The sequence below is a fragment of the Pagrus major genome, chromosome 11, assembly GCF_040436345.1.
Source record: "Pagrus major chromosome 11, Pma_NU_1.0".
NCBI lineage: Eukaryota > Metazoa > Chordata > Actinopteri > Spariformes > Sparidae > Pagrus > Pagrus major.
The window spans coordinates 974,803-999,869 of record NC_133225.1 but is presented as its reverse complement, the minus strand read 5'-3'; the positions used below and the strand labels follow the sequence as shown (position 1 = coordinate 999,869).

The following is a 25,067-nucleotide window of genomic DNA, read 5'->3' as shown; positions in this document are numbered from 1 at the left end:
GTGAATGAATATAAATGCCTGAACTCGTCTGTAGTTGACATGAAAACAGTATTTAACGATGCAGATTCATTTATTGTTGACTTTTGTTTTTCCTGTTTGTTTCTGTCACTTCTGTAAAGTTTGAATCAGAAACAACCTCACAGTTGTCCTCTTGCTGATGACTATTCAGGAAATACAGATGTTAAATATTTCTAACATTCAGATACTTTTTATAACAGATCCACTGACGCAACTCTGTCACCAGGTATGATGTAACCATGGCAACACCATCACAACTGTCAGATCTGTGTATGAAACAGTCACTGATTATCAGACAATGAAAATATTCACAGCAGCCGCCACACTTTACAGAAACAGCCAGTAAGTTTTATTTATCAGGTTTCTATGATTTTATTTTGTCAAACTTCCGGTTTCAAATGAAGTTTAATTTTAATTTAATGAAGTCAATATATCTGCTTGTATTTCTCATTATATTGGGAATAAAACGCCACATAGAGTCTAAAGTGTTTTCCTAATTTATCTGACTACGTCATTAGAAGATCAACCTATAATCGCGCAGGGAATGCGTGACGTAATGAGGAAGTATTTCCATACACCTGCTGGAGAGCGCACGGATGGTCGGACAGGTAAACACGGTTATTACGGCTTATATTGCGGAGTTTAATATCTTTATGTTGCGCTGAGGTTTGTGCTGTGACTACAAACTCAGACATGAACAGCTGCTTTCCTTTTTAACTGGAGAGTTCAGTTGGTAGCTAGCTGCTTTAGCCGCCGGGGTGCTAACGGCTAGCTAATGTTAGCAATTCTGTCAAGCTAGCAGCTGTTAGCCAGGACGATAGCGGAAGTTGGGGGATTTTCTGTCGAACTAAAACGAAAAAAACTTGTCAGTATAGTTGAAAAGGTTGAAACATACATAGAAAATAATTATACCACAAAGATTAAAGCCATAGCTCATAGAGGGTAAAATATGTTGTAAGTTATCTTTAATCATAGTTGAGGAGCACGGTAATTGTTTTATTTTGAAGTTCCTCACGGGAAGTGGGGTTAACGTTGGCGGCTTGACGTTTGTCTCCCGCAGTGACGACATTACAATAACCCGTAATAATAATAATAATAATAATAATAATAATAATAATAAACGCGTCAGTGCGCCCTGCGTCATCAGTCTGTGACGTCAGTGGTGTCAGGTTAGTTTAACGCTGTTTGAAACGTTTGTGTCGTAACAAACAGCGCGAGGACCGGAAGCTCCGACCGGAAGCTTCTGACGCTAAAACCTGATTATTTCTTATTTTGTTGTACATTTAAACTGCAGAGAGGTTTCTGCTGCAGCGGCGCTTTGGTGGCTCCTCAGGTGCATCAGCGGAGAGATGGAAGAAAGTAATCAGATCCTGTTCTGAAGTAAAAGTACTGATACCACAGTAACAGGTGACTCATGTTATTATATGTGATGTGATTACAGCTCCGTGTGTCTCACTTCTCCTCACTGGGACAAACAGACTCCATGTTTTTGATACAAACACAGAAATGTCTCGTAAACAAAAATAAAGTTCATGTAGAACATTTGCTGAATTTACAAGAAGGAACAAATAAGTCAGAATCAGTCAGAGACAGAGTTTCACACAGTTTATAAAGTGTCTCCAACTCAACAACTCACTAAACTGACACATTTGTTAAGGTAGTCTGGGGACAAAGAAGTCGCCTATACTGGTTACTGTTTAGTGTATCTGTAAAATGTGACATGTTTAGATCAATAAAATGTTTCTTCTGTCATAAATTGAGTGTAAATGGTGAAATCAGTGTAAACAGTGTGTTCAAACAGCTGCTAAATGTTGGCAGGTCAGACTTTAGCACTGCAGACACAGAAGCAGACAGGCTGGTACTGGACACACGCTGATGTAAATGACTTGTTTGGTCTGTCAACCTGCCGGTGTCAGCAGCAGATGTTTGTGAACACACTGTCTGTTTAACTGATCCAACCACTGAACCAGTAACACAACATCACCAGACTCCCTTAACAAATGTGTCAGTTTAGTGAGTTGTTGAGTTGGAGACACTTTATAAACTGTGTGAAACTCTGTCTCTGACTGATTCTGACTTATTTGTTCCTTCTTGTAAATTCAGCAAATGTTCTTCATGAACTTCTTTCTGTCTTTGAGTAGAAACATGGAGTCTGTTTGTCTCAGTGATGGACGGGTTTGTTTCATACAGAGCAGGAAGTGACATCACATCAGAGGTCACTCAGATGGATGTTCATGTCAGCTGTGAACTGGACCTCTGTATGTGTTTCTGGTTTATTCTGCACTGACCAGCATCTCACACTCACCTCTCTGTCTCTGTCTGTCCCAGTAGAACCAGTAGAACGGAGGTGTGCGTGATGAGGCTGTTGTCGACACTGTAGCGTGAGCTGGGCAGAGCTTCAGGATGGACATCCTGGTGGGCAAGCTGCTCGGCCTGCTGGGATTGTTTGGCCTCATGCTGACTGGTGTGCTGGTCCCAGTGCGCCTCCTGCTGGTCGACTACGACAAGGCGCACAGATACAGGAGGGCTCTGTCTCTGTGTAACTCGTTCGGAGGAGGCGTTTTCCTGGCAACATGCTTCAACGCTCTGCTGCCTGCAGTCAGAGACAAGGTAACACACACACACACACACACACACACACACACACACATAAATGTGTTGTGGCATCTCACTTTATGTATTAACTGACTGTCTTTGTTATCTGCATCAGTGGAAACATACATTTTTGTTCATGTTTAACCAAAATGAAATAATAGAATGAATCAAAGCAGAAACATAAGAAGAGCGAGCTGCACACACGTCTGATAAAGAAGTTAAAGACAGGAGTGAACTTCACAACTAATGGAGCAACAGTGATTACAGATCAGAGACGGATTTGGTTTTGCAAAGTGGATTCAGACTCATTAAAACGGAGCGAGCTCAGTCTTCAGCTGGATCAGTTGATGTGTTGTGTCTCTCTCAGGTGGCCGACGTGTTCCAGCAGCTGAAGATCAGCAGCGACTATCCTCTGGCGGAGACGATGATGATGCTCGGCCTCTTCCTCACCGTCTTCGTGGAGCAGACTATCCTTACCTTCAGGAAGGAGAAACCGTCCTTCATCGACCTGGAGACCTTCAACGCCGGCGGCTCCGAGGCCGGCAGCGACTCAGAGTACGACACACCCTTCATTTCCTCGGCACGGGGTTCACCAGGCGGCGGAGGGCGCCACTCCCACGGACACCAGCACGGACACTTTAGCCCCGCCGAGCTGGCGGGGGCGGGGCCTCTGCGGCTGGCCAGCCTGGTCCTGGCTCTGTCGGCTCACTCGGTGTTTGAGGGTCTGGCGCTCGGCCTGCAGGAGGACGGAGCCAAGCTGGGCAGCCTCTACCTGGGCGTGGCCGTGCACGAGACGCTGGCGGCCGTGGCGCTTGGGGTGAGTGTGGCCAAGGCGTCGCTCGGCATGAAGGACGCCGCCAAACTGGGCGTCACAGTCAGCCTGATGATCCCCCTGGGGATGTTGGTGGGGATGGGTATCGAGTCGGCGCAGACGCTGGCGGGCGCCGTGGTGTCGGTGGTGCTGCAGGGACTCGCCGCCGGTACCTTCCTGTTCGTCACCTTCTTTGAGATTCTGTCCCGAGAGCTGGACGACAAACAGGACCGGCTGCTCAAGGTGCTCTTCCTCATCCTCGGCTACACCACGCTCGCTGCACTCGTCTTCATCAAATGGTGACACACAGGAAGTGACACATGCAGCGATACCAAAGGAAAACTCATAACTCCATAGAGTCCAGCTGTGAGAGGCAGAAACATCTGGAGCAGCTGGATGAACATCTCCTGTAAAGGAAACCTGACGATCTGTGACGAACAAACAGTTTACACAGAAATATAACAAATGAAGCTCAGTGATGAGAAGATGTTTCTCAGATGAAACCTGAAGAGTAACTTACACACCTGAGAAATCTCCTGTCTGCTGCCCTCTAGTGGATAAACCTCTCACCCTGCTGCAGGACAGGTGTACTCAGGTCACCTGAAGCTGTTGAAAATGTGACCAAAGCTGACGAAATACTGAAATAATGATTAAAGACAGAAATCAATACACTGAACAACCTTTACTAAAAGTGAACTCGAGCAGATTGGTGTTAAAACTAAATGTGCAGTGAAGAAAAGAGAAGAAAAGTCAGATTTCTGAGGAACGTTGTAGACAGAAGTGAAGTACTGCAGGTAACAAATACACATCAGGTTAAATATATATTTTACTGCCAAAAATAACTGATCTCTTCATTTCCTCATCACTTCTTTTTTTATAAGTCACCTCCTCCAGGTCAGAAACACAGTTAGAAACCAAAAATCCAGAGGTGGAGGAAGTACGAACATCTTTCACTGTAGTCAGAGTAGAAATACTTGATTACAAGTCAAAGTCCTACATTTATAATTTTACTTGAGTAAAAGTACAAAAGTGTAGCACATAAATATAAAATATAGAAAAGTAAAAGTAGTCGTGCAGGATTATTTGAGGATAATATATATTATATTATTATGTTAAGTTTCTCTTCAGTGAAACTTTCTGTCGTCTTTATATTTATATACTTTATATACATGTGAAGTTGTTTCCTGTTAAACACTGGAGCCTTTGAAGATGATCCATACATCTCTGTGTACACGTCATCTTTGTTTTTTTGACTTTTTCATCGTTGTTTGTGTTCATATCGTGATGTTGAACAGTTTTTGTATTTATGATGTCATCTCGTCTCATTTATCTTGTGTTTGCTGAAATTAAACAGATTATTGTCAGACTTGTTATTTAGACGTTTGGTTATTTTGTGTTGACAGCAGCAGTCACAGATCAACATGATCGTTCATGTGTTGTTGAGTTTGTGGTCAGTCTTCTCTCTCTTGTAGCTCGGTGTTTGGTCTCCACCTCCTCCTGAAGGACGTCTCTGTCTTTAACTACTGAACGCGTCACGTTGTTCACCAGCTGCTCTCTAACTGTGTCTGTCAGACATGTAAATATCTTTGTTCCTTCCTCATATGTTGATTATTTTCTCAATTAAGTGATCAGTTGTTCGGTCTATAAAATGTCAGAAAATGCGTTTCCTCAAATGTTTACTGTCGTAGAGAACCGGAACCAGAAAATATTCTCCAGAAGCCCCGAGATCCCAAACTGATGCGAGAAGATGTTATTTACACCCGTTTTTTAAAGCTGACTCCATAAATCTGCTTAGAAATCCTCAAAAAAGACGCTCCTCACATGAGCAGAACTTGCCTTAGAAACATCATGTTTTTAAGTTTTCTTCAGTGTCAAAGTGATCCAGTGACAGTCGTCTGTACATACATGAGTACACTGCAAACAGGAAGTGCTAACAGCTGATTCGGCAAAGTTTGAATGGAGGAGATGATGACTGGAGTTTCCTTTTTGAGGGGAACTGCTCCTTTAAGTACAATTTAAGGTACTCATTTTCTGCTGAGTTCTTCACTGCAGCTCAGATGAAACACGTTTGCAGAGTCAGATTAATAATACAATCGATGATCAACATGATGGTGTAATGTTGAAGGTTAAGGCACAACTTCATTGATCCCTGGGGGAAATGACGTCACCCAGCTGAGTATAAAGTACTTTACCATTAAAGCTGCCGTCTGTTCGTGTCATTACCTGGTTGGGCCACCAGGGGGCAGTAACACACTGAGCGGACGTGGACACTTTGAGACGAAGCTCATCAGTGTGAGGAAACACCTGCAGGTGAAGCGGTCCAGGTGCGTCTGTCGTCCCTGTGAGGTAGTGTTGGACTCGACCTGCAGGTGAGTCGTGACGTCACAGCTGCTACCTGGCGTGATGCCAGCCTCTACCTGCTCTGATTGGATGAGTGCACCACAGTTTGACTGTTTACTGACACACTTAGAGTCAGAATGTGGATTTCCGCTCATCTCTGAGTTAATCCAGCAGTTTTAATGAGGCTGAGTGATCGATAAGAGCTGCGACACAGACAGGGTGCTAAAATATTACTTTGGTAACTTAAATGAATAGTAATCGAGTAAAAGTCTTGAAGTATCTGATATTAAATGTACTAAAGTAAGATGATGATCAGAGTCAGTGTTGATCTTTAGCTGACAGCCGATCAAATCATCTGCAAAGTAACTAGTAACTTAAGTTTCCAAATAAAAGTAGTGGAGTAAATGTACAAACTTCGCCTCCAAAATGTAGCGTAGAAAAGTAGCAGACAATGAAAATACTCAAGTAAAGTGCAAGTACCTCAAAGTTACTTGAGTACAAGTACTTGGGTAAATGTACTTTTACTGCTCCATGACTATACTTTTACTTTTGAGTAAGTAATAAGTTAGACTACAGTCTTAAAGTATACTTCAACCAAACCCTCATAACTGTACTTAATAACAGTACTTGAGTAAATGTACTAAGTTACATTCAATCACTGCTTTTTACTGCACTGAGTACCGTTACTATTGATAAGTTACTTGAAGTAGATTGTGCTGAATCTCATGATGATACTTATACTTTTACTTCGGTTAGTAATCTGAATACTTCCAATTTACTGATATTCTAGTAAAGTTTAACATGCAGGAATTTTACTTGTAGTGGAGTATTTTCACAGTGTGGTATTAGTACTTTCACCTGATTAAGTGTGAGTACTCCTCCCACACACTGAGGAAACAGAGACAGCAGGATCCAGATCCAGGTCCAGCAGCAGATCCAGGACCAGCAGCAGATCCAGGACCAGCAGCAGATCCAGGACCAGCAGCAGATCCAGATCCAGATCCAGCAGCAGATCCAGGACCAGCAGCAGATCCAGGACCAGCGGCAGGCCCCGGACCAGCAGCAGATCCAGGACCAGCAGCAGGCCCAGAGTCCAAACAAAGGACTGAGGGTTTATTCCTCCGGTAAGCCTCTTAGCGCGGTAAGCCCAGTGGCCGCTGCAGGCTGCAGGCTGCAGGCTGCAGGGCTGCGGTTGGCTCGGGCCGGGCCGTGGTGAGTTAATCCCTCCTGGGGAAGGTGAGCTCGTCTCGGCTCTGTCAGGTTTGTCACGCTGCCAGAGGCACCGACAGGACGAGCCGCAGACTGGCGACATGGAGGAGCTTCTGTTACCGGGCGCAGAGGAGGAGGCGCGCTCCGAGCACAGCTCGCATGTTCCGGGGGACGCGGGGAGGCCGATGGGGGACCGAGTGAAGACTTTCCTCCAGGTGACGCTGAAGGACGAGCTGGGGAGGAAAGTCCGGGACTTCTGCAGGAGGAACGGGCTGCTGACGCTGTCGGTGATCGCCGTGCTGACCGGCTGCACGCTGGGCTTCATGCTGAGGGGAACCCAGCTGTCCACACAGGTACGACTCACCTGTCGGGGCGGGCCGGAGGGGCACCTGCACCTGTCTCTTGTTAAAATGTCCACTGATAGGTCAGCTGAACAGTCTCACCTGTTGGACATGTTCTCTTCCTGTTACTTTGTCTCTGAATCGATGTATTTACAGAACAATAAATCCAATAACTGTAAACTGAACCAGCCTCCGTGGCTCCTGAAGACTGAACCCAGTGAGGCCAGCGGAACCGAGAGCAGACTGGACCTGTCACTGCCTCTGTTACGTGTTAATCAGTTTGTGGGCAGAAGCGGGAGTAGCTCTGGAACAGTACCGGGTCAGACTGGACCTCTTACAGGCTGTCAACAGGCTCAGATATATGAGCTGACTGTAGCAGGTCAGTGTTTTTAACAAAGACTCTGGTGACCGAACTTGGACCCAGTTATTTGTTCTGAGCCGAACCATTTGACTGAAAATGGGTCATTACCAGGTTTGGTTGAGGCAGGTTAACAGTTTATTAGCTCACAATAATTATAAGACGTCACAGCCAACAGGCTCGTCAGTGACGTCATCTCCTGACTGAAACACTGTAGAGCTGCTCCTGTATATCAGCAGCTCACAGAACTGAACCAGAACCAGAACTGCAGTCGTCAATATGAGCAGATTTATTGTGATGTTCATCTTGTTTACGAGCTGTTCTGAGCCCAGTGGCTCCATGTTGGTGTCGGTTCTGGTGCTGATGAGACGATGTAGTTCACTGAGCGCTTTGACACAAAACTACATGAGGTCTGACTTTAATACAACAAACTGACAAACATCATGAGACTCATGACCCAGTTCAACTGGATCAGTACATCAGCTGTCTCAGGATCAGCTGTCTCTCTTCAGTCACTGCTCTACACATCTTTCCACAGTAAAAGTTCTGTTCAGTGAGAAGTGTGCCGGGCCGGTCGTCCAGGTCAGAAGTCCAGGTTGAACCTCACCAACAGAAACACAGATGACATCAGAGACAACAGATCGTTGGTGAAGAGAAAACAAACATGTTTACAGAGTCGAGGAGGAGTCAGCCAGTAAACATGGACGTAAACAAATACTGAGAGGTTTTTCTGTGTAAATGTTTTATTCAGGATGAAAAACACTCTGTCGCTCTGACGTCAGGGAGACACTGAGCGTCCACGTTGATACTTGGCTCGATCGACCCGCTAAGTCTGTGCAGGTACACGCTGTTCTCGTAGAAAACAGAAGCAGTCGGTCCAAATTCATTCATTAATCCTGTCATTCACTGAGTGGCTTACAGTCCTCTGTGTCTTCTCTGCTGGCTGAGACACTGAAACTGGACCGAGTGAAACCACCAGGCACAGACAGCAGATCAACAGCTCAGTCCTGTTTATTGTTTTAACTTGAGGTCAACAACAGTCGAGAGGCTCTGACGCAGCATTCAGAGCTTTATAACATGGGCAGGAAATCATTAAATAATTCACTGAACTTGATCTAAAATGAACATTTACTGCTTCTCTTAGTCTGATATTGTTAAAACGTAATCTTATTGTTTACTTCAGTAAAAGCACAAATACCTTTCTGTCAGTTCTGCCTTTAGATTAGAGTTCAGTTAAAGTCCACATGTACTATCAGCACTGACTCTAAGTACCAAAGTAAAAGTACTGGTTATGTGAACAAACGCACACGTGAGTGTTGTGATTATTATAAAGTATAAAGTATAATACTGATGATTACTGTGACTGTGTGAGCTGTATGTTACTGCTGTAGACTCAGTGTCACTGAAACGAATCAAACCAAGATCTGAAAACATCTTTAATCTTCACCACAGCTGAAAATATAATAACAATAACAACAACAACAATAATAACAACAACAATAATAATGATATATTGAACTTTATACCACTGAAGCCTTTAAACAAATAATACAGTCAATAATAAACAGTGTTTGAGCTGTTGGATAAAAATAGTCCAGTTTCACTGTGAGCCGTCTTTCCAGGAAGTTTTGATCCGACTCGAATACGTCTGAATATAAACAGAACCACAGAGGTCAGAACCACGGAGGACAGAACCACGGAGGTCAGAACCACGGAGGTCAGAATCATGGAGGACAGAACCACAGAGGTCAGAACCACGGAGGTCAGAACCACGGAGGACAGAACCACGGAGGTCAGAACCACGGAGGTCAGAATCATGGAGGACAGAACCACAGAGGTCAGAACCACGGAGGTCAGAACCACGGAGGTCAGAACCATGGAGGTCAGAACCACGGAGGACAGAACCACGGAGGTCAGAACCACGGAGGACAGAACCACGGAGGTCAGAACCACGGAGGACAGAGGCCGACACTGTTGTTCTGTCAGAAGAGAATGTGTCCTGTGTGTTCTGGAGCTGCTCGGCATTAAAAGGTCTCCAGTGTTAAACAGTTAAGCAGCTGTCACGTGTTGAGCTCGTGGTGCCGGAGGAGACGGGAGAAGCTTTCAGACCAGCAACAGTCTGTGTGTCATGTTTCCTCTCATGTTTTCCTCATTGATGAATCAACTGTTCGCTTTATGTTCACTTTGCACATTTTAGAGTTGAAGTCTGAACTTTAAGAGGTGTTTTACAGGTGAAAAAATACATTTCTTTCATGCTGTCGAGTAACAAACCGGATGCTGCGTTCTCCACAAAGCTGAAGTGCTCTCTGGACACAGTCCTGCTTTTATTTTGAAATAATGATGTGTTTTTTCTCTCCACAGGCAAAGATCTACTTCTCGTTTCCTGGCGAGCTGCTGATGAGGATGCTGAAGATGCTCATCCTTCCTCTCATCACATCCAGGTAGGTGGACGTCCTGTCGAACACCAGGAGACACAAAGACGCTTCACTAGAAATAAAACATCAGGAACGATCCACTGAGACGAATGAAGGAGGAAACTTGAACGACTCTGAGCTGATTCTTCTGATTCTTCTGAGCACTGCTGCGCCTCAGCACGAAGAGCAGCTGGTTTACTAATGTTCCAGTTGTCGGTTCAATCCCTGCCTCCACCTGGCAAAGTGTCCATGAGCAACACACCGAAACTCACAAGGTTTCATCAGAGCTCATGAGTGTAAACGTCTGTTATTAAACATACATTATGTCACGAAACACATTCAATTAAAAAAAGCTTTATTTAAACCAGTGAGTCCAAACGTGAGCTGTGTTGTAAAAAGTCAGTAAACAGTCAGTAAAAGTAAAGATGAAGTGTTAAAGTATTTAATGTGTGTTTGACTTAAAGTGAAAGTCAGACACACATTAGAAAAACTGTTAACAACTAAAGTGAAAAGAAATTAAAGGCTCAAAACACTGTGACTGATGATAAACTGGACACATGAATTAATTACAACCATTAATATCTAAAGAAACAAGAGTCTAATGATTCCTCAGGATAATAATGACGGACAGAAAGTCTGAACACTGGGACGTACAGATCAGTATCTGCCTGCCACAGCAAAATTAGAGCTGCAGTGATTCATCGTTTAACTGTCAACTACTAAATTAATCACCAACTATATTAATCACGGAGTTCATTGTGAGTCACTTCATAAACAAACAGTCTTGTTCTGTGGTGTCGGCTCGTGTTCTGGTTTCTTCCTCCACTGTGACGTAAACTGAACATCTTTGTGTTGAGGACAAAACGAGACGTTTGAGGACAAAACACTGACGACTTGTCTTCAACATTTAGAGACCAAACAGCTGATCAGTTCATCAATTAATAATTTACAATTAAATAAGCATTAGTCCAAAGATAATGATGTAGTTTTATGGACAGTAAAGCTGTGTTGATTTCTTTCTCTTTGAGGAGCAAGGCTAGCAGTTCCCCTTTACTTCCAGTTATTGTGCTAAGCTAGGCTAAACATGTCGTCCGTCTGTGTGTCTCTCTGTCTGTCTGACTGTCTGTCTGTCTGTCTGTCTGTCTGTGTCTGTCTCTCTGACTGTCTTTCTGACTGTCTGTCTCTCTGACTGTCTTTCTGACTGTCTGTCTCTCTGACTGACTGTCTCTCTGTCTGTCTGTCTGTCTGTCTGTCTGTCTGTGTCTGTCTCTCTGACTGTCTTTCTGACTGTCTGTCTCTCTGACTGTCTGTCTGTCTCTCTGACTGTCTGTCTGACTGTCTGACTGTCTGTCTGTCTGTCTGTCTGTCTGTCTGACTGTCTGTCTGTCTGTCTGTCTGTCTGTGTCTGTCTCTCTGACTGTCTTTCTGACTGTCTGTCTCTCTGACTGACTGTCTCTCTGTCTGTCTGTCTGTCTGTGTCTGTCTCTCTGACTGTCTTTCTGACTGTCTGTCTCTCTGACTGTCTGTCTGTCTCTCTGACTGACTGTCTGACTGTCTGTCTGTCTGTCTGTCTGTCTGTCTGACTGACTGTCTCTCTGTCTGTCTGTCTGTCTGTGTCTGTCTCTCTGACTGTCTTTCTGACTGTCTGTCTCTCTGACTGACTGTCTCTCTGTCTGTCTGTCTGTCTGTCTGTCTGTCTGTGTCTGTCTCTCTGACTGTCTTTCTGACTGTCTGTCTCTCTGACTGTCTGTCTGTCTCTCTGACTGTCTGTCTGACTGTCTGACTGTCTGTCTGTCTGTCTGTCTGTCTGTCTGTCTGACTGTCTGTCTGTCTGTCTGTCTGTCTGTGTCTGTCTCTCTGACTGTCTTTCTGACTGTCTGTCTCTCTGACTGACTGTCTCTCTGTCTGTCTGTCTGTCTGTGTCTGTCTCTCTGACTGTCTTTCTGACTGTCTGTCTCTCTGACTGTCTGTCTGTCTCTCTGTCTGTCTGTCTGACTGTCTGTCTGTCTGTCTGTCTGTCTGTGTCTGTCTCTCTGACTGTCTTTCTGACTGTCTGTCTCTCTGACTGACTGTCTCTCTGTCTGTCTGTCTGTCTGTGTCTGTCTCTCTGACTGTCTTTCTGACTGTCTGTCTGTCTGTCTCTCTGTCTGTCTCTCTCTCTGTCTGTCTCTCTGTCTGACTGTCTGCCTGTCTGTCTGTCTGTCTGTCTGTCTGTCTGTCTGTCTGTCTGTCTCTCTCTCTGTCTGTCTGTCTGTCTGTCTGTCTGTCTGCAGTTTGATGTCCGGTCTGTCGTCGATGGAGTCGAAGGCGTGCTGTCGGATGGGCGTCCTGACCGTCACGTACTACCTGTGGACCACCTTCATCGCCGTGGTGGTCGGCATCATGCTCGTCATCATCATCAAGCCCGGCGTCGGGACGGAGATGGACAGTCACCGGCTGGGCGGGGGGCCCGTCATGACCTCGGCCGACGCCCTGCTCGACCTCATCAGGTGAGTCTGAGTCGGAGAGACGTTTGGTTTCTGTTATTCAAAAAAAAAAAGGAAACGTTTTCTGGTTCCAGTTTGTTAGAAGTGAAGATTTTCTGCTTTTCTTTGTTGTAACTGACAGTAAATGAAAAGAATGTGAGTCTTAGACTGCTGTTGGTTCTGCTGTTGGTTCTGCTGTTGGTTCTGCTGTTGGTTCTGCTGTTGGACAAAAGAATAAATGTGAAGACGTCTCTTTAGGCTCTACGTCTCTAAGTTGAGTATTGTACAGATGCACAGAGGTGGTTGTTGTTGTTGTTGTTGTTGTTGTTGTTGTGGTGGTGGTGGTGGTGGTGTGGAGGCTTTAACATCTGCAGGATGAAACAAAGTGAAGCCGTGTTCAGTTTGTTGTCACTGGAGTGAACTGGATCAGATTTGTTGAACGATTAGTGATGATGACCGTTGGTTCTGGTTACTGTGCAGAGTGATGCTGGTGCTGGAGATCAGAGTCATGATGAGGTCAAAGTCAGATACTTCAGAGTTTCTGCTTGAAGCTAAAAGAGCATGAAGGCTCATCACGTCACTGGGCAGGCTGGTGTCAGCTGTAGTGAAGTCAGTGGGAGTTGATGGACAAACACACTAAAACCTAAAGTATCTGCGTTTTGTGACTTCTGATGAAGAAATGACCTCCAGGAAATGAAAGAAGACACTTCAGAGAGGCCAACACCTCATCCAGCCTCATCAGTGATATTCAGTCCGGTCTGGTCTCAGTCCTGTCAATCATCTGGCGAAAAGACTCCTCTCTGAAGTGTCTTCTTTCATTTTCTGGAGTCATGTCTTCATCAGAAGTCATGAGCTGTAGATATGTCAGGTTTCAGTGTTTCTGACACCACAGATCCAGTGACGTGACGACCCTTCATGTTGACATGAACACTGTGTGTGTAACATAACTGACCCACAGCCTGAGATCATCATGAATCATAGTTCAGTCAGCTGATCTTCATGTCTTTGTGTTTGTCTGTGAAGCTGTTTGTCACTAAAATATAAAAACTGGAGCTCGAAGTTAAATGAGACAAATTCAGTCTCAGGTGTTTGAACCGATCAGCTGACTCGATCAAACTGACCTTATTTATGGACTTTTTATTTTTATGAGGGAGGTCAAACATAATCCAAGATTCACAACACAATTAAATACATAAAATACTTCACATATAAAACATAATGATACCAACATCGCTCTGATAGTTGGACCGAGTCATGACTCAGGAAGCTTTTCTTCCATCTGTTGCTCTTTCTTTCACTTCACTGTTAACACCAGTGAACATCTGAACAAAAGAACAACACGTCTGTTATTCATTTAGTTAGTCGCTCCATTTTGTAAAGTTCATGAACAGTTTTTCTTCTCATGTTGGAGCTTCTGGTTGTAGCCGCCTCCTGCTCAGAGCTTTGTTCCCTCCAACAAGTAATATTCTCAGTAGACATTTGTCTGTAGAGCCCAGAGATGTTGTCAGAACATCAGGGATTTGAAATACAGTTTCCAGACACTTGTAAGTTTTGGGCAATCCATAAATAAATGATGTTTGGTTATATTAAACAACAAAACCTCGATGCCTCTTCTGAGCAGCTAGTGAGGAACCTCATGATGCTTCCCTGCAGCTGTGTGTCGCTGTGGTTTCCACTGTAATGTACAAATATTTAAATATATTTATACTTATATATGTATATATATATATATATATATATATATATATATATATATAAGTATATGTATATATAATGGTATATAAAATGCAGCTCTCTAAATGTAGTCCTGAAGTCCTCTGAAGGAAACCGGGGCACTTCAGGGTCCGACAGAGCGGTCCTGCCCGTGAGCTTCTTTGTCTTTCCAGGAAGAATTGATCCGTCTCAGAAGACTAAATTCAGTCACGATGGCAGGATGTTAATTATTTTCTGACATAAACAGATAAAGAAAATCACATCCTGATAATGACACTAATCTCCAAACGTCAGCCGAACAACACTTAAATCACCAAATCGTAGAAAACACACCGACACACACTCTCACACACACATCAATCCAATTAGCGCCGGGCTGATTAGTATATTTTTAGTAATCCTGCAGGGATGAGTGACAGATTAACCGAGTCAGTGGCGGTGCGATGCAATGATCTCTGCTGCGGCACGTTGGCAGACCGCGCTCTTCAATCAGCCTCACGAGCAACACGTCATCATCCTGTTGACCTCTGACCCCGTGAAGGTCATCTGATCTCAACAACCCATTTCCCTCCTGATTCACGCGTGTTTACCTTCCTGCTGTCCAGCGTTACATCAGAGACTCTCGTCTGTCAGCAGCACCTGCTGCTTGTGTGCATTTCTTCTTCTGAAGGTGCAGCGTGTTGTCCTGTCAGGGCCACCGTACTTCATTGATAACAGGCAGCACGTGTGATGAAATCTGACGGAAACATTAGAATCAGATGTTCCTCTGCTCGTTCTGTGCGTCGGACACAACTGATCCAGTTCCTGTGAAGTGTTTCAAAGTCCCAGCACCGCTCAGAAAGACCCGCTATGATCAGAACTGTTCTAGACTTCTGACTTATTTATGTACTTTCAACGTGGTCTCAGACTTTTGGACTCTACTGTACATATTATATTTAGAGAGATACAGAGATATAAATGTGTAGCATGAACATGTGTCCCACTTCATGTTGTCTCAGAGGAACCGACTCAAAAACCAGCCAGGATCTAAAAATGTCCAACTGGAAGCTTTCAGTGCTGCGACACAGAGATTACAAAATAGATGCTGGAAGGAAGAGCTGATCAAACTGTTCAGGGTCCTGGCTGGTTGAAGGATTGATCAGATACTGCTGATCATTCTGCTGGAAACTTAAAGGTCTCATGTTCTGCTCATTGTCAGGCTCATGTGAACTGTCTACATGCGGTTGTCGCAGATTGTTTCCATTTATCCAGTTTGCCAGTTGTAATTAATACACCGGTAGAGTTGGAGTGATCTCACGCAGACCCAACATAGTTATGGTTATTTTTAAGTTTGTTATTTATTGATGTGTTTGTGAAGAGTGATGAACGTACCAGATTTCCACTTCTATCTGTTGTAGTGTCACAACCCTGATGACCACAACCAAGTGACCAGAATAACGCTGCATGATGTAACAGAACAGAACAATGCCAGCGATGAACAGAAATGTCTCCTGAACGTGCTTTAACGTTTTAATACTTCACTCAGACTGTCCAGTGCTGCAGCTCCTCTATTCACCCTCTGACTGAACGCTCAGGTTTAGCTCCAGTCTGCTCTGATTGGTCAGCTCTCGCAGGCCTGAGCAGGCACCGCCCACAGTGTTTTCACAAACCCGGCCATGCAGGCCGACAACCTCACAGAACTCCTGACGGCTCGTTTAAAGACTCAGTTTCTGAATATGAGCTGTCTGAATGTCTCCATGACCGAGTGTTTTGATACTTTCACAGTACTTCTACAGAACATGGACCTGCTTTAAACTCAGCTGATCCGCTTTGTGTTGAGTTCTCGTGTGTCTGTTGTTCCCTCCACAGGAACATGGTTCCCTCTAATCTGATCGAGGCCACGTTTCAGCAGGTGAGACACAAACAAATAAAACTCTTCACTTTCACAACTGCCCGAACTTCACTTCCTCTAACAAACCGACTGTGTTTCTTCAGTACAAAACAGACCTGATTCCCATCCTCAAAGTCCCGACCAGAACCATCCAGCCCAACTTCGTCTACGTCGTCCCCGATGAGAGCGACCCTAAAGGTCGGACGGTGTACCTGGAGCTGACCCCACCTCCGGAGATCATGTACAAGACGAGTCCCGGCAGCAGCCAGCAGATGAACGTCCTCGGCATCGTCATCTTCTCCGCCACCATGGGTGAGCAGGAAGGTTACTGATCGATACGGATCAATAATGATTCAGTCCTGAAGTTTGTATCTCTGAATCTGACAGCAGGTGTCGTAAGGTTTATAAAGGTTTTGTCATTTATCATGTGCGTTCAGCAGTCAGATGTTGGAGCATCAGTGTCTCTCATTCTTCTACCCATAATCCTTTGCATTCTGGACTTCCTCACCCTGAACGATCCAGTGCTTTTGATTGATAGTTGTTTCCTGCTCAGGCTTCAGTCACCAGAAACTGTGTTCATACTGCAATAATAACGTGTGTTGCTTGTAGGTCTGTTGCTGGGCAGGATGGGAGAGCGAGGAGCTCCTCTGGTCAACGTCTGCCAGTGTATCAACGAGTGCGTCATGAAGATCATCAACGCCGCCGTGTGGTGAGATCAAAACTCTGAAAAAACACTAACCCTGAGTATTGTGTACAGTACACAGTGTACTAACAGTAGATACTACTGAGAACACAGGTTCACTGGACATATGACAGCAGGAAAATTACAGATGTAAATAATTAAGACAGCGTTGCAGCTATTAGTGTCATGACTTTACCTCCACTTCTGCCATATTTTTACAATGTGGAAGAAGCAGAGCGCCGTGTCCGTGATTTCATGCCTTCATTATCACTTTCATTCTGCTGCCCTCACTGAACCTCCATTCCACGTTTTCACTGCTTCTTTGAATCCTGGCAAATTCACACATAGCTCGCACACAAACGACGTTAGCTAGTCACTGATGGGGATGCCAGGTCCATAAGTTAACGTGGGTCACACGCTGTTCCTACTAAATGTTCAGGAAATTAACTTGGCATTTAACTGAATGTTCATATTTTACATATATTTATCCACTTGTTGTTTATAGGCCTGTTGTCTTTGTTACAAAGTCTCTTTACTTTCAAAGAAGAGGGAAGTTGGTTATCAGTGGTGATATTATGATCAGCTAACTACGACCTACAGACCTGTTTGTTGTTGCCATGTCAGCGGTGTTAATTTCTGTCACTTGAGATGATCGGCTCTGAAAAGATGCTGCTTGTGTGAACAAACTTATAAACCCGTCCTGAGTCGATGCTGTTATCTTTAGAGTTTGCATGCCGGGACGCCGATGGATGAAATCAGCAGTTGCTAGCAGTTACGAGAGAATGACTGGAGGTCTGACCCGAACTAGCTTCTGGATGGGACATTCTCACCTGGACCTTTAGTGATGCTTTTTGATGCCCTTGAATTATTTTCTGCGCAAAAACAAACCGACTGAACCTGGAAAAGGAGGCGAAGGCTCGTCCGTCCGGCTCAGCTCAGACGAGCTCCGGTCTGTCTGTTCAGTTTGGTTTGTTTGGGCTCGTCTGGAAGTTGTCGGCTGAACTCTGATGTGTTTGTTTGCAGTGTTAAAGAAAATGAACTAAACGACAGACTGGTGGTCCTGGTTTATCAGTTATTATCGAGTCATGACGGTCTCACTCACTGCTGAGTGATCCTGGTTCTGACCTGATGACCTGTCAGGTGATCAGCTGATGAAAACCTGCCGGCTGTGACATCATCGTGCTGCAGCACATGAGCAGATTAAAACCAGCGGAGACATACAGAGACAAAGACCTGAACACTGAACACATACAGATCTGCTGCCTGTTATAACTGTGTAACTGCTAAAACTGCAGTGACTGTAAATATTCTCTGTTTTCATACAGAGTGTCTTTCAGGGTTTAGACAGTTGTTAGTATTAAGAATTGTTGATGGACCTTTAGTTTGGTGAACCTTTGCCCTCAGTGCTCCGCCTGTTGAACGTTGCTCTGCTCTTTGACTTGTGGATGGAGATGTTGACTGAGCTGCAGCAGCTCTTCAGGCATCAATCGCCAAGTAAATACTAACTAGTTATAAATGATGAAAATATAAAAAAAGTTATAAACACCTCTTGTGCTGAAGTCACTGTAGCATCACAAGCTAACATAACTTAGATACATTATTTTAAAGATGCAAAAGCTCAATCTTTGTAAATGTAGGTGTTATATTTCTGTTTGCATACAGGGAGACATTTGTGCTCCAGTTAGTAGAATCCATGTGGTTTATAATGAAATATCTGATTATGCTAAGCTAACATGTGATGTACACATAACACATTATTTACTCATAAGTCATTAGCAGATTGTTTCATAATTTGAGTTATGTTGTGTCAATTTAGAAAAGAAATTTAAAGCTAAATAAAAATGAAAAAAATGTGAATGAATTTAAATTTGAAATCTTACAGATTGAATCATTATTAAACAGCATTTATCAAATTGCAGCAGCTAACATTAGTTTACTTAACTTTGTAAACACTGATGTTAGCATGAGGCTAAAGGCTGTTGATTGTCAGAGAAGATTAACGCTAGGCCATTTGTTAAATTTTGCCTTAATATTGCCTTTGTCGTCCTCTCAGGTACTTTCCATTCGGAATCATCTTCCTGGTGGCGGGAAAGATCCTGGACATGCAGGACCCGAGCACGCTGGGGAAGAAGTTGGGCTGGTACGGCATCACCGTGCTCGCTGGCCTCTTCGTCCACGGACTCATCCTCCTCCCGCTCTTCTACTTTCTCCTCACTGGGAAGAACCCCTTCTCCTACATCCGAGGGTTGCTGCAGGCCATGGTGATCGCCCTGGCTACCTCCTCCAGGTCAGAGTCCAGACAGTCCTGCTGTAACCTGCTGGACTTCTGTTGGTGTGTTCAGGTTTTTATTTTATTTTAATGTCATCTCAGCTCTGCCACGCTGCCCATCACCATGAAGTGTTTGTTGGAAAACTGCCATGTGGACCGCCAGATCGCCCGCTTCGTCCTCCCCGTGGGTGCCACCATCAACATGGATGGCACGGCGCTGTACGAGGCCGTGGCGGCCATCTTTATCGCTCAGATTAATGACTATGAGCTGGACTTTGGACAGCTGGTCACCATCAGGTAAACCATCACCAACATGCTCAAACTTAGAAGAACAAGAACAGCTGGATAGATATTAACAAAATGTTTGTTTTTTCTTAAAAATAAAGTAGGACACAATTTTTAATGTTCATAATCATGTATCTACTGCTACGGGTGTCCCACAAGAGCTTAGGCTCAGACCACTTTCAGTTCGTCAGCATAGTAACAGGGCTGCAATTTACGTAATCGTGAATTGCAGCCCTGTTACTGACGAACAGAAAGTGGTCTGAGGTATAATGATCAGTGACATTGTGTCTAGTTGAAGTTTCTCGATAGACTCCAAGCCGCCATTTAGATCACATGTAAAAAAAAAAAATACTTAAGGTTTGCTTAATTTGACACATTGTTTAGCTTTGTACGAAACTCAATGAACAACAAAACAGCTTTAGTATATTTAAAAGTTTTATTTAAATCTGCAAAAACTAAAATATCGACATTGAAACTTCTGTAACGGAGTCAAAAGAAAGAATTTACTACAAGTTGAGAGACAAGAACCTTCAGTATCAGACCTTTTTCTTCAGAGTCTGTTTTGGTTTCAGGGTCCAGTCACACCAGGTTTATTTCAGCTGGGAGCCAGATAATATCTCCAAAATGGATCTTTGACCAGAGAGAGTGCAGGACGCTCTGGATCTGTTTCTTAGTTTTGTTTGATTCAGTCTCTGGCCCGGTAAACTCTACTTCATCTTCTGTTGTCCTCATGCGTGTTTTTCTGTCTGGCAGCATCACAGCTACAGCTGCTAGCATCGGTGCAGCGGGGATTCCTCAGGCTGGTCTGGTTACCATGGTGATCGTACTGACATCAGTGGGCCTGCCGCCAGATGACATCACGCTCATCGTGGCCATCGACTGGATCCTGTAAGTGACAGTACTTATTATGTGGAAATGTCTCTCTCTGATTGGTACAGTATTATTTAAAATATATTATAAGACCCACATTATCTACAAGTAATTAACATTTTAAGAATGAAAAATGTATCTTATTTTATTAGGTAATCATTTGTTTTGTATCTTAAGTCTGAATCTGCAAAGTAACAAGTATCTACAGCTGAGTCGTAGCATAAAGTCCCAGAAAGAACCTGAACATTGTGATTTAATACGATACATAGAAAGTACGATCAACTGTTTTAAAACATCCCAGCTAGAAGAGTAAAAAGACGCTGAGTACAAATACTTCCAGTAGTAGCAGTTCTGGTCTCACAGTGTCTCCTCGTCCTCTCCGTCTCTGCAGCGACAGGTTTCGGACCATGATCAACGTCCTGGGCGACGCTCTGGCGGCGGGAATCATCGCTCACCTCTGTCGGAAAGATTTCCCCCTCAGTGGAGAAGGAAAGGTAAAGACACCATTTGGAGTTTGTCTTTGATAAAGACTTTAAAATTAATGTCTGTCTGACTAAGTTACTGTCTCGTAATTTAGTTTTCAAAGTAATGTCTTGTGATTTTGTCTCTTTCGAGACCTATTTTCCCGTCAGAACAATTTGTGGAGAACATTTTGTGTCCCAAACCAAATATCACCTTGTATAAGAGTCACCTCTCCATCCCACTGAGCTGCTCCTTCATTCATGCCTGTTGGGTTTCATTAGATCACAGCAGAGTTTGGACCAACAGATTAGAGCTCAGACTCTCATCTTGATCCTACTGAGTCTTTGTCAAGCCCCGCCCCCTCTGTGGCCCCTGTTGTCGGGCAGAAAACGACATTAATAACCAACAGAGACACACCTGCTCATTTAGCAGAATTAATTAGCAGCAGCATTCAGGATGGAGTTTATACAGAAGCTTTAAAGCACTAAGCAGCTGATTATGTCTCTTCTTCTCTGAGTCACGTTTAAACACTCGGACATGATAAACATATTTTAGATTCCGTGTTTCTTCTCGAGAAAATAATTATCTCTGATCTTACACATAAAAATCCATAAATCCACTTCATGATCCTTGAAAAGAAGCTCCAGAAGTCCAGAAATCCTTCAGTTAGAAAGTATCAGCAGCAGTGGGGGAATGTAACTAAGTACATTTACTCATGTGCAGTATTCAGTACAATTTTGAGGTACTTGCGCTTTACTTGATTATTTCAATTTTCTGCTACTTGATACTTCCGCTTCACTACATTTTGGAGACAATTATTGTACTTTTTACTCCACTACATTTATTCGGTTACTTTAGTAACTAGTTACTTTGCAGATTATATTCTGCATAATCATTTTAAATTAAATAATGTTATCGTCAATCATAAAAAAAGCAAAAACACTGATTGTGATAATCAGAGATACTGAAGTATTAATTATGAGAAAATTACTTTTGATACTTAAGTACATATAATATCAGCTACCTTAAGACTTTTACTCAAGTACTATTCATATGGCTCACTTTCACTCTTACCAAGTAATATTTTAATGTAATATCTTTACTTTTACTCAAGTATGACTGTTGGGTACTTTTTGGAACACTGATACAAATAGTACTTTCCAAGTATCTGATATTAAATGTACTTTATTTCTACACTCGTATATATACATTTATGTTTATGCTGAATACTATGAGTCAACCAATTATCTGATCAAACATTCAGCATTTTTCTGATATCTTTGGCTCTGATGCAGCAAAACCTGCTAATGAATACGTGTGTGTTTCCTCTGCAGCCGGTACCGTCCTACGGCACACAGACTCCTCACAACAACTCCCACAGCGTCGACGTGCCAATGACAGAGATCCACACTCACAAAGACTGCATGTTCGAGACGATGGGTGACTCAGCGGGCGAGAGGCACGCACACACCGTCTACTACAACATCTGTCAGGTGTGACCGGTCCTGGCAGAGCAGCTCAAGTCCGGGAGAGTCTGGTCAGGTCTCATCGTGACACCTGAACAGGAGCGTGGAGAAGAGACGGACTCTGGACACAGAGCATGAATCTTCTTCTGAACAGGACGGGACACTGAGCAGCAGAAACCACGCTCAGATTAATGTCAGTACCAGCACGTTTGGTATATTTGGCCAAAATGAATAGGAACTTCATTTGGCGCTCACTGGGGACTATGACATCTTTGTAATGAAGACTCACCATCAGTGCAAACTAGCAAGCTAGCCTGGATTAAAAAGTGGAGGATTTTGCTAAATATCAAAGATAGCCGCTGAAAAATGGGATGAACAGGAGCCTGATCTGCACCAGAGGATTATGGGTATATGAAGCCTTCCTGGGAGCACCTGCAGGTTCATCATCTGGTCTGAAGACATCTCAAAACCAGCAAAGAGGAAGCTACAAACGACATCATCTACTGGTTCAAAATAAGGGAGTTTTTAGACGTTATTATTGATTGAAATGTCACGTTTGTGACTCTGAGGGACATCAGCTGTTCATGAGCTGACACAAGGATGCCTGAATTGATGCAGGCTTGACAATGAGAGGCATCTGCTCTGATCTGATGTTTATTTCAGCCCTCTGTAGTTAAAATAAATCCGTCCTTAGTAACCCTGATAGCTGAACACAGCGCGGTTACCACAACAGTTGCTAGGGCTGGGTATCAAACTGTAATGCCACCAAAATGTGTCTGTCGACTATCAAAAAGTGTCTCAAACGATTGAGGGTGGATGAGGTTTGGTCCTCTGTACAACTTCGATGATGGAACATTTTACAAAAACATGTTTTGTGTTTGTCACAGCATTTAAAAATGTATTATAATATATCAAATATCAGAACAGAAACTCTTTGATCCATGTGATACCCAGCCCTGGCAGTCAGCTGTGCGTTTGCACAACTGTACCCTGAACTAAAGGTCCTGATCCAGGTTTTAGGTGGAGCGATGCAGCAGTATCTGGATCATTTCGCAGAGCGTGTTACCTGCCTGTCATCTTCATTCAGACTTTCAAGCATTAAGAAATCTGCCAAATCTGGGTTGTTTTTCAAAAGACAATAGAGACAGTTTAAGAAACCACGTTGGATCACACTGGATAAATTTAAATACTCTGCAGTTAACCTAAAATCAACACTGAGAAGTTTGGATCTCAAACATTTGGATCCTGAAGGTCCACAGATAGTTTTCTATGTTTTATCTGGGATCTTCCAAAGGGACGAACTTCTTCGTGCTGCGGTTTGTTCTGAAACACATCCGTCTGATGTTCAACAGGTTTTGCTTTTTAACAAACCTTTGACTGAACGCTGCATTTGATTGGCTGGTGCTCACTCTCTCCTGTGCTCTCTCTGGTTGAAGGGTTAAAGGGTAATCCGTCCAATCCGGCGGCTGAATGAATCCAAGTGCTCTTCATCCTGCAGACTCAAACTTCTTCTTCTTCTTCTTCTTCTGTCTCGATTGTATTTGACAGCATGCTGGCATGCGTTCTAACTGGCTTCATTTGAAGTCCACGTGCATTATTTTCTTCTCTTGTTGTTTTTATTTGATTGTTGCAAAGTAAACAAAGTGCTGTAGGGATTATGGGAATTTTACCAATGTCAATGCAGCTAACATGAACAGATGCTAGCTTGGGTTTCAGTTTGTCTCATGCCTCTTGTCGGTCTACGATAAAATCAAAATGGATTTCGTTACCTTCCGATGATTAACTGATCTTGCAGAGTCACAGAACTGAATGTTTTCTCCACTATAAATAGTTCTCTTGCCAATCAAGCATCCGACATGTTTCCAAGATGATGACAAATATACACAGTTCGTCACATTATATTTGATTATTTATCTGCAGAAAATTTCAAGTTGATTTTCACAGAGAGCTTACAAACTAAAACCAACAGGAGTGCTTGAAGGTAAAAAAAAAAAAAACACACTGGAAACTGATGGTTTGTTTTGGTCAGGATAGATTAAGACTCTGTGTTAATGTCACACAATGTGTATGTTACATGATTTGTAGTTAAGTGGCTGAAACACGGGACACGGAAGACACATAAGCTCACTTATAATGAGAATGTTTTTGTATCTTGTTGGCGAAGTGCCCCTTGAACTTCTCTCTGATAAGGTAGTTGTGTTTTGTCAGTAGACCTGCCTTAATTTCACTGATCACTCTGTCGCTGTTTTAATCCACAAACCTCAATGTTCATCTGCCAACACACACCACGTTAGCCGGACAAACTGCAGCATTTTCAAGCATTTACAGACTCAAACTCCATCATGTACTGCACGTACTTCTCCTTCTGTTTTTTATATGACATGTGTGTTTTGGGATTTTGTGTAATTATTGTTTATTTGTATTTGAAAAATAAACACTGTGTTAATATTCTTCATTCCTTCTTTCATAAAGTGCTACTGACATGTTACTGTGTTACAGTGTGTTGTAGTACGCAACAAGATCCATGATGTGTTTAGCTTAGCTTAGCTTAGCATAAAGGCAGGAAGCAGGTGAAAACTGTTCACCTCATCTCCCACAGATAGCTGAAGCCACGCCCCTTCCGGTGGACCTCATGGGACCTACCTTTGTAGGTACTGTGAGATTCATGACCCAGTTCAGTCAGGATCAGTACATTACCCGTCTCTCTTCATTCAGTACCAGACATGGATCTATAATAAGACCATGGTACCAGACCGGTGTCATCAAAGTGGGCCCATGGGGGAACCGGAAGGGGCGGTGCTTCGCTGGTGTAAAGAAATGACGTATTTTAAGTCTAATATTTTATTAGTTTTATGACACTTTCTCGAGTTGGAAAATTACCTTTAAAACTAAAAATAAT

General features: G+C 43.5%; 1 protein-coding gene, 1 long non-coding RNA gene and 1 pseudogene across 5 annotated transcripts; 2 read left to right on the top strand and 1 right to left on the bottom strand.

Annotated features, from left to right (window-relative positions):
• The first annotated feature begins 571 nt into the window (after positions 1-571).
• LOC141004340 (zinc transporter ZIP3-like) lies at positions 572-4,797 on the top strand. Of its 2 annotated transcripts, XM_073475772.1 has the most exons (4): positions 572-626; positions 1,313-1,425; positions 2,347-2,628; positions 2,981-4,797. In XM_073475772.1, the coding sequence occupies exons 3-4, from the start codon at positions 2,422-2,424 to the stop codon at positions 3,725-3,727; spliced, it is 954 nt and encodes a 317-aa protein (XP_073331873.1). In that variant the 5' UTR covers positions 572-626; positions 1,313-1,425; positions 2,347-2,421; the 3' UTR covers positions 3,728-4,797. The 2 variants fall into 2 exon arrangements, with proteins under 2 accessions (XP_073331873.1, XP_073331874.1); XM_073475773.1 differs by lacking the exon at positions 1,313-1,425 and having other exon boundaries at positions 574-635.
• Positions 4,798-7,158: 2,361 nt separating this feature from the next.
• Positions 7,159-22,259, top strand: LOC141004573 (excitatory amino acid transporter 5-like; annotated as a pseudogene).
• LOC141004578 (uncharacterized) lies at positions 20,545-24,874 on the bottom strand. Of its 3 annotated transcripts, none has more exons than XR_012179827.1 (3): positions 24,812-24,874; positions 20,916-21,074; positions 20,545-20,697 (listed from the first exon to the last, which is right to left on the bottom strand). It is a non-coding gene; the product is annotated as an uncharacterized lncRNA (long non-coding RNA). The 3 variants fall into 3 exon arrangements; XR_012179825.1 differs by having other exon boundaries at positions 20,545-20,716; positions 20,932-21,074; XR_012179826.1 differs by having other exon boundaries at positions 20,932-21,074.
• Between the last annotated feature and the right edge of the window lie 193 nt (positions 24,875-25,067).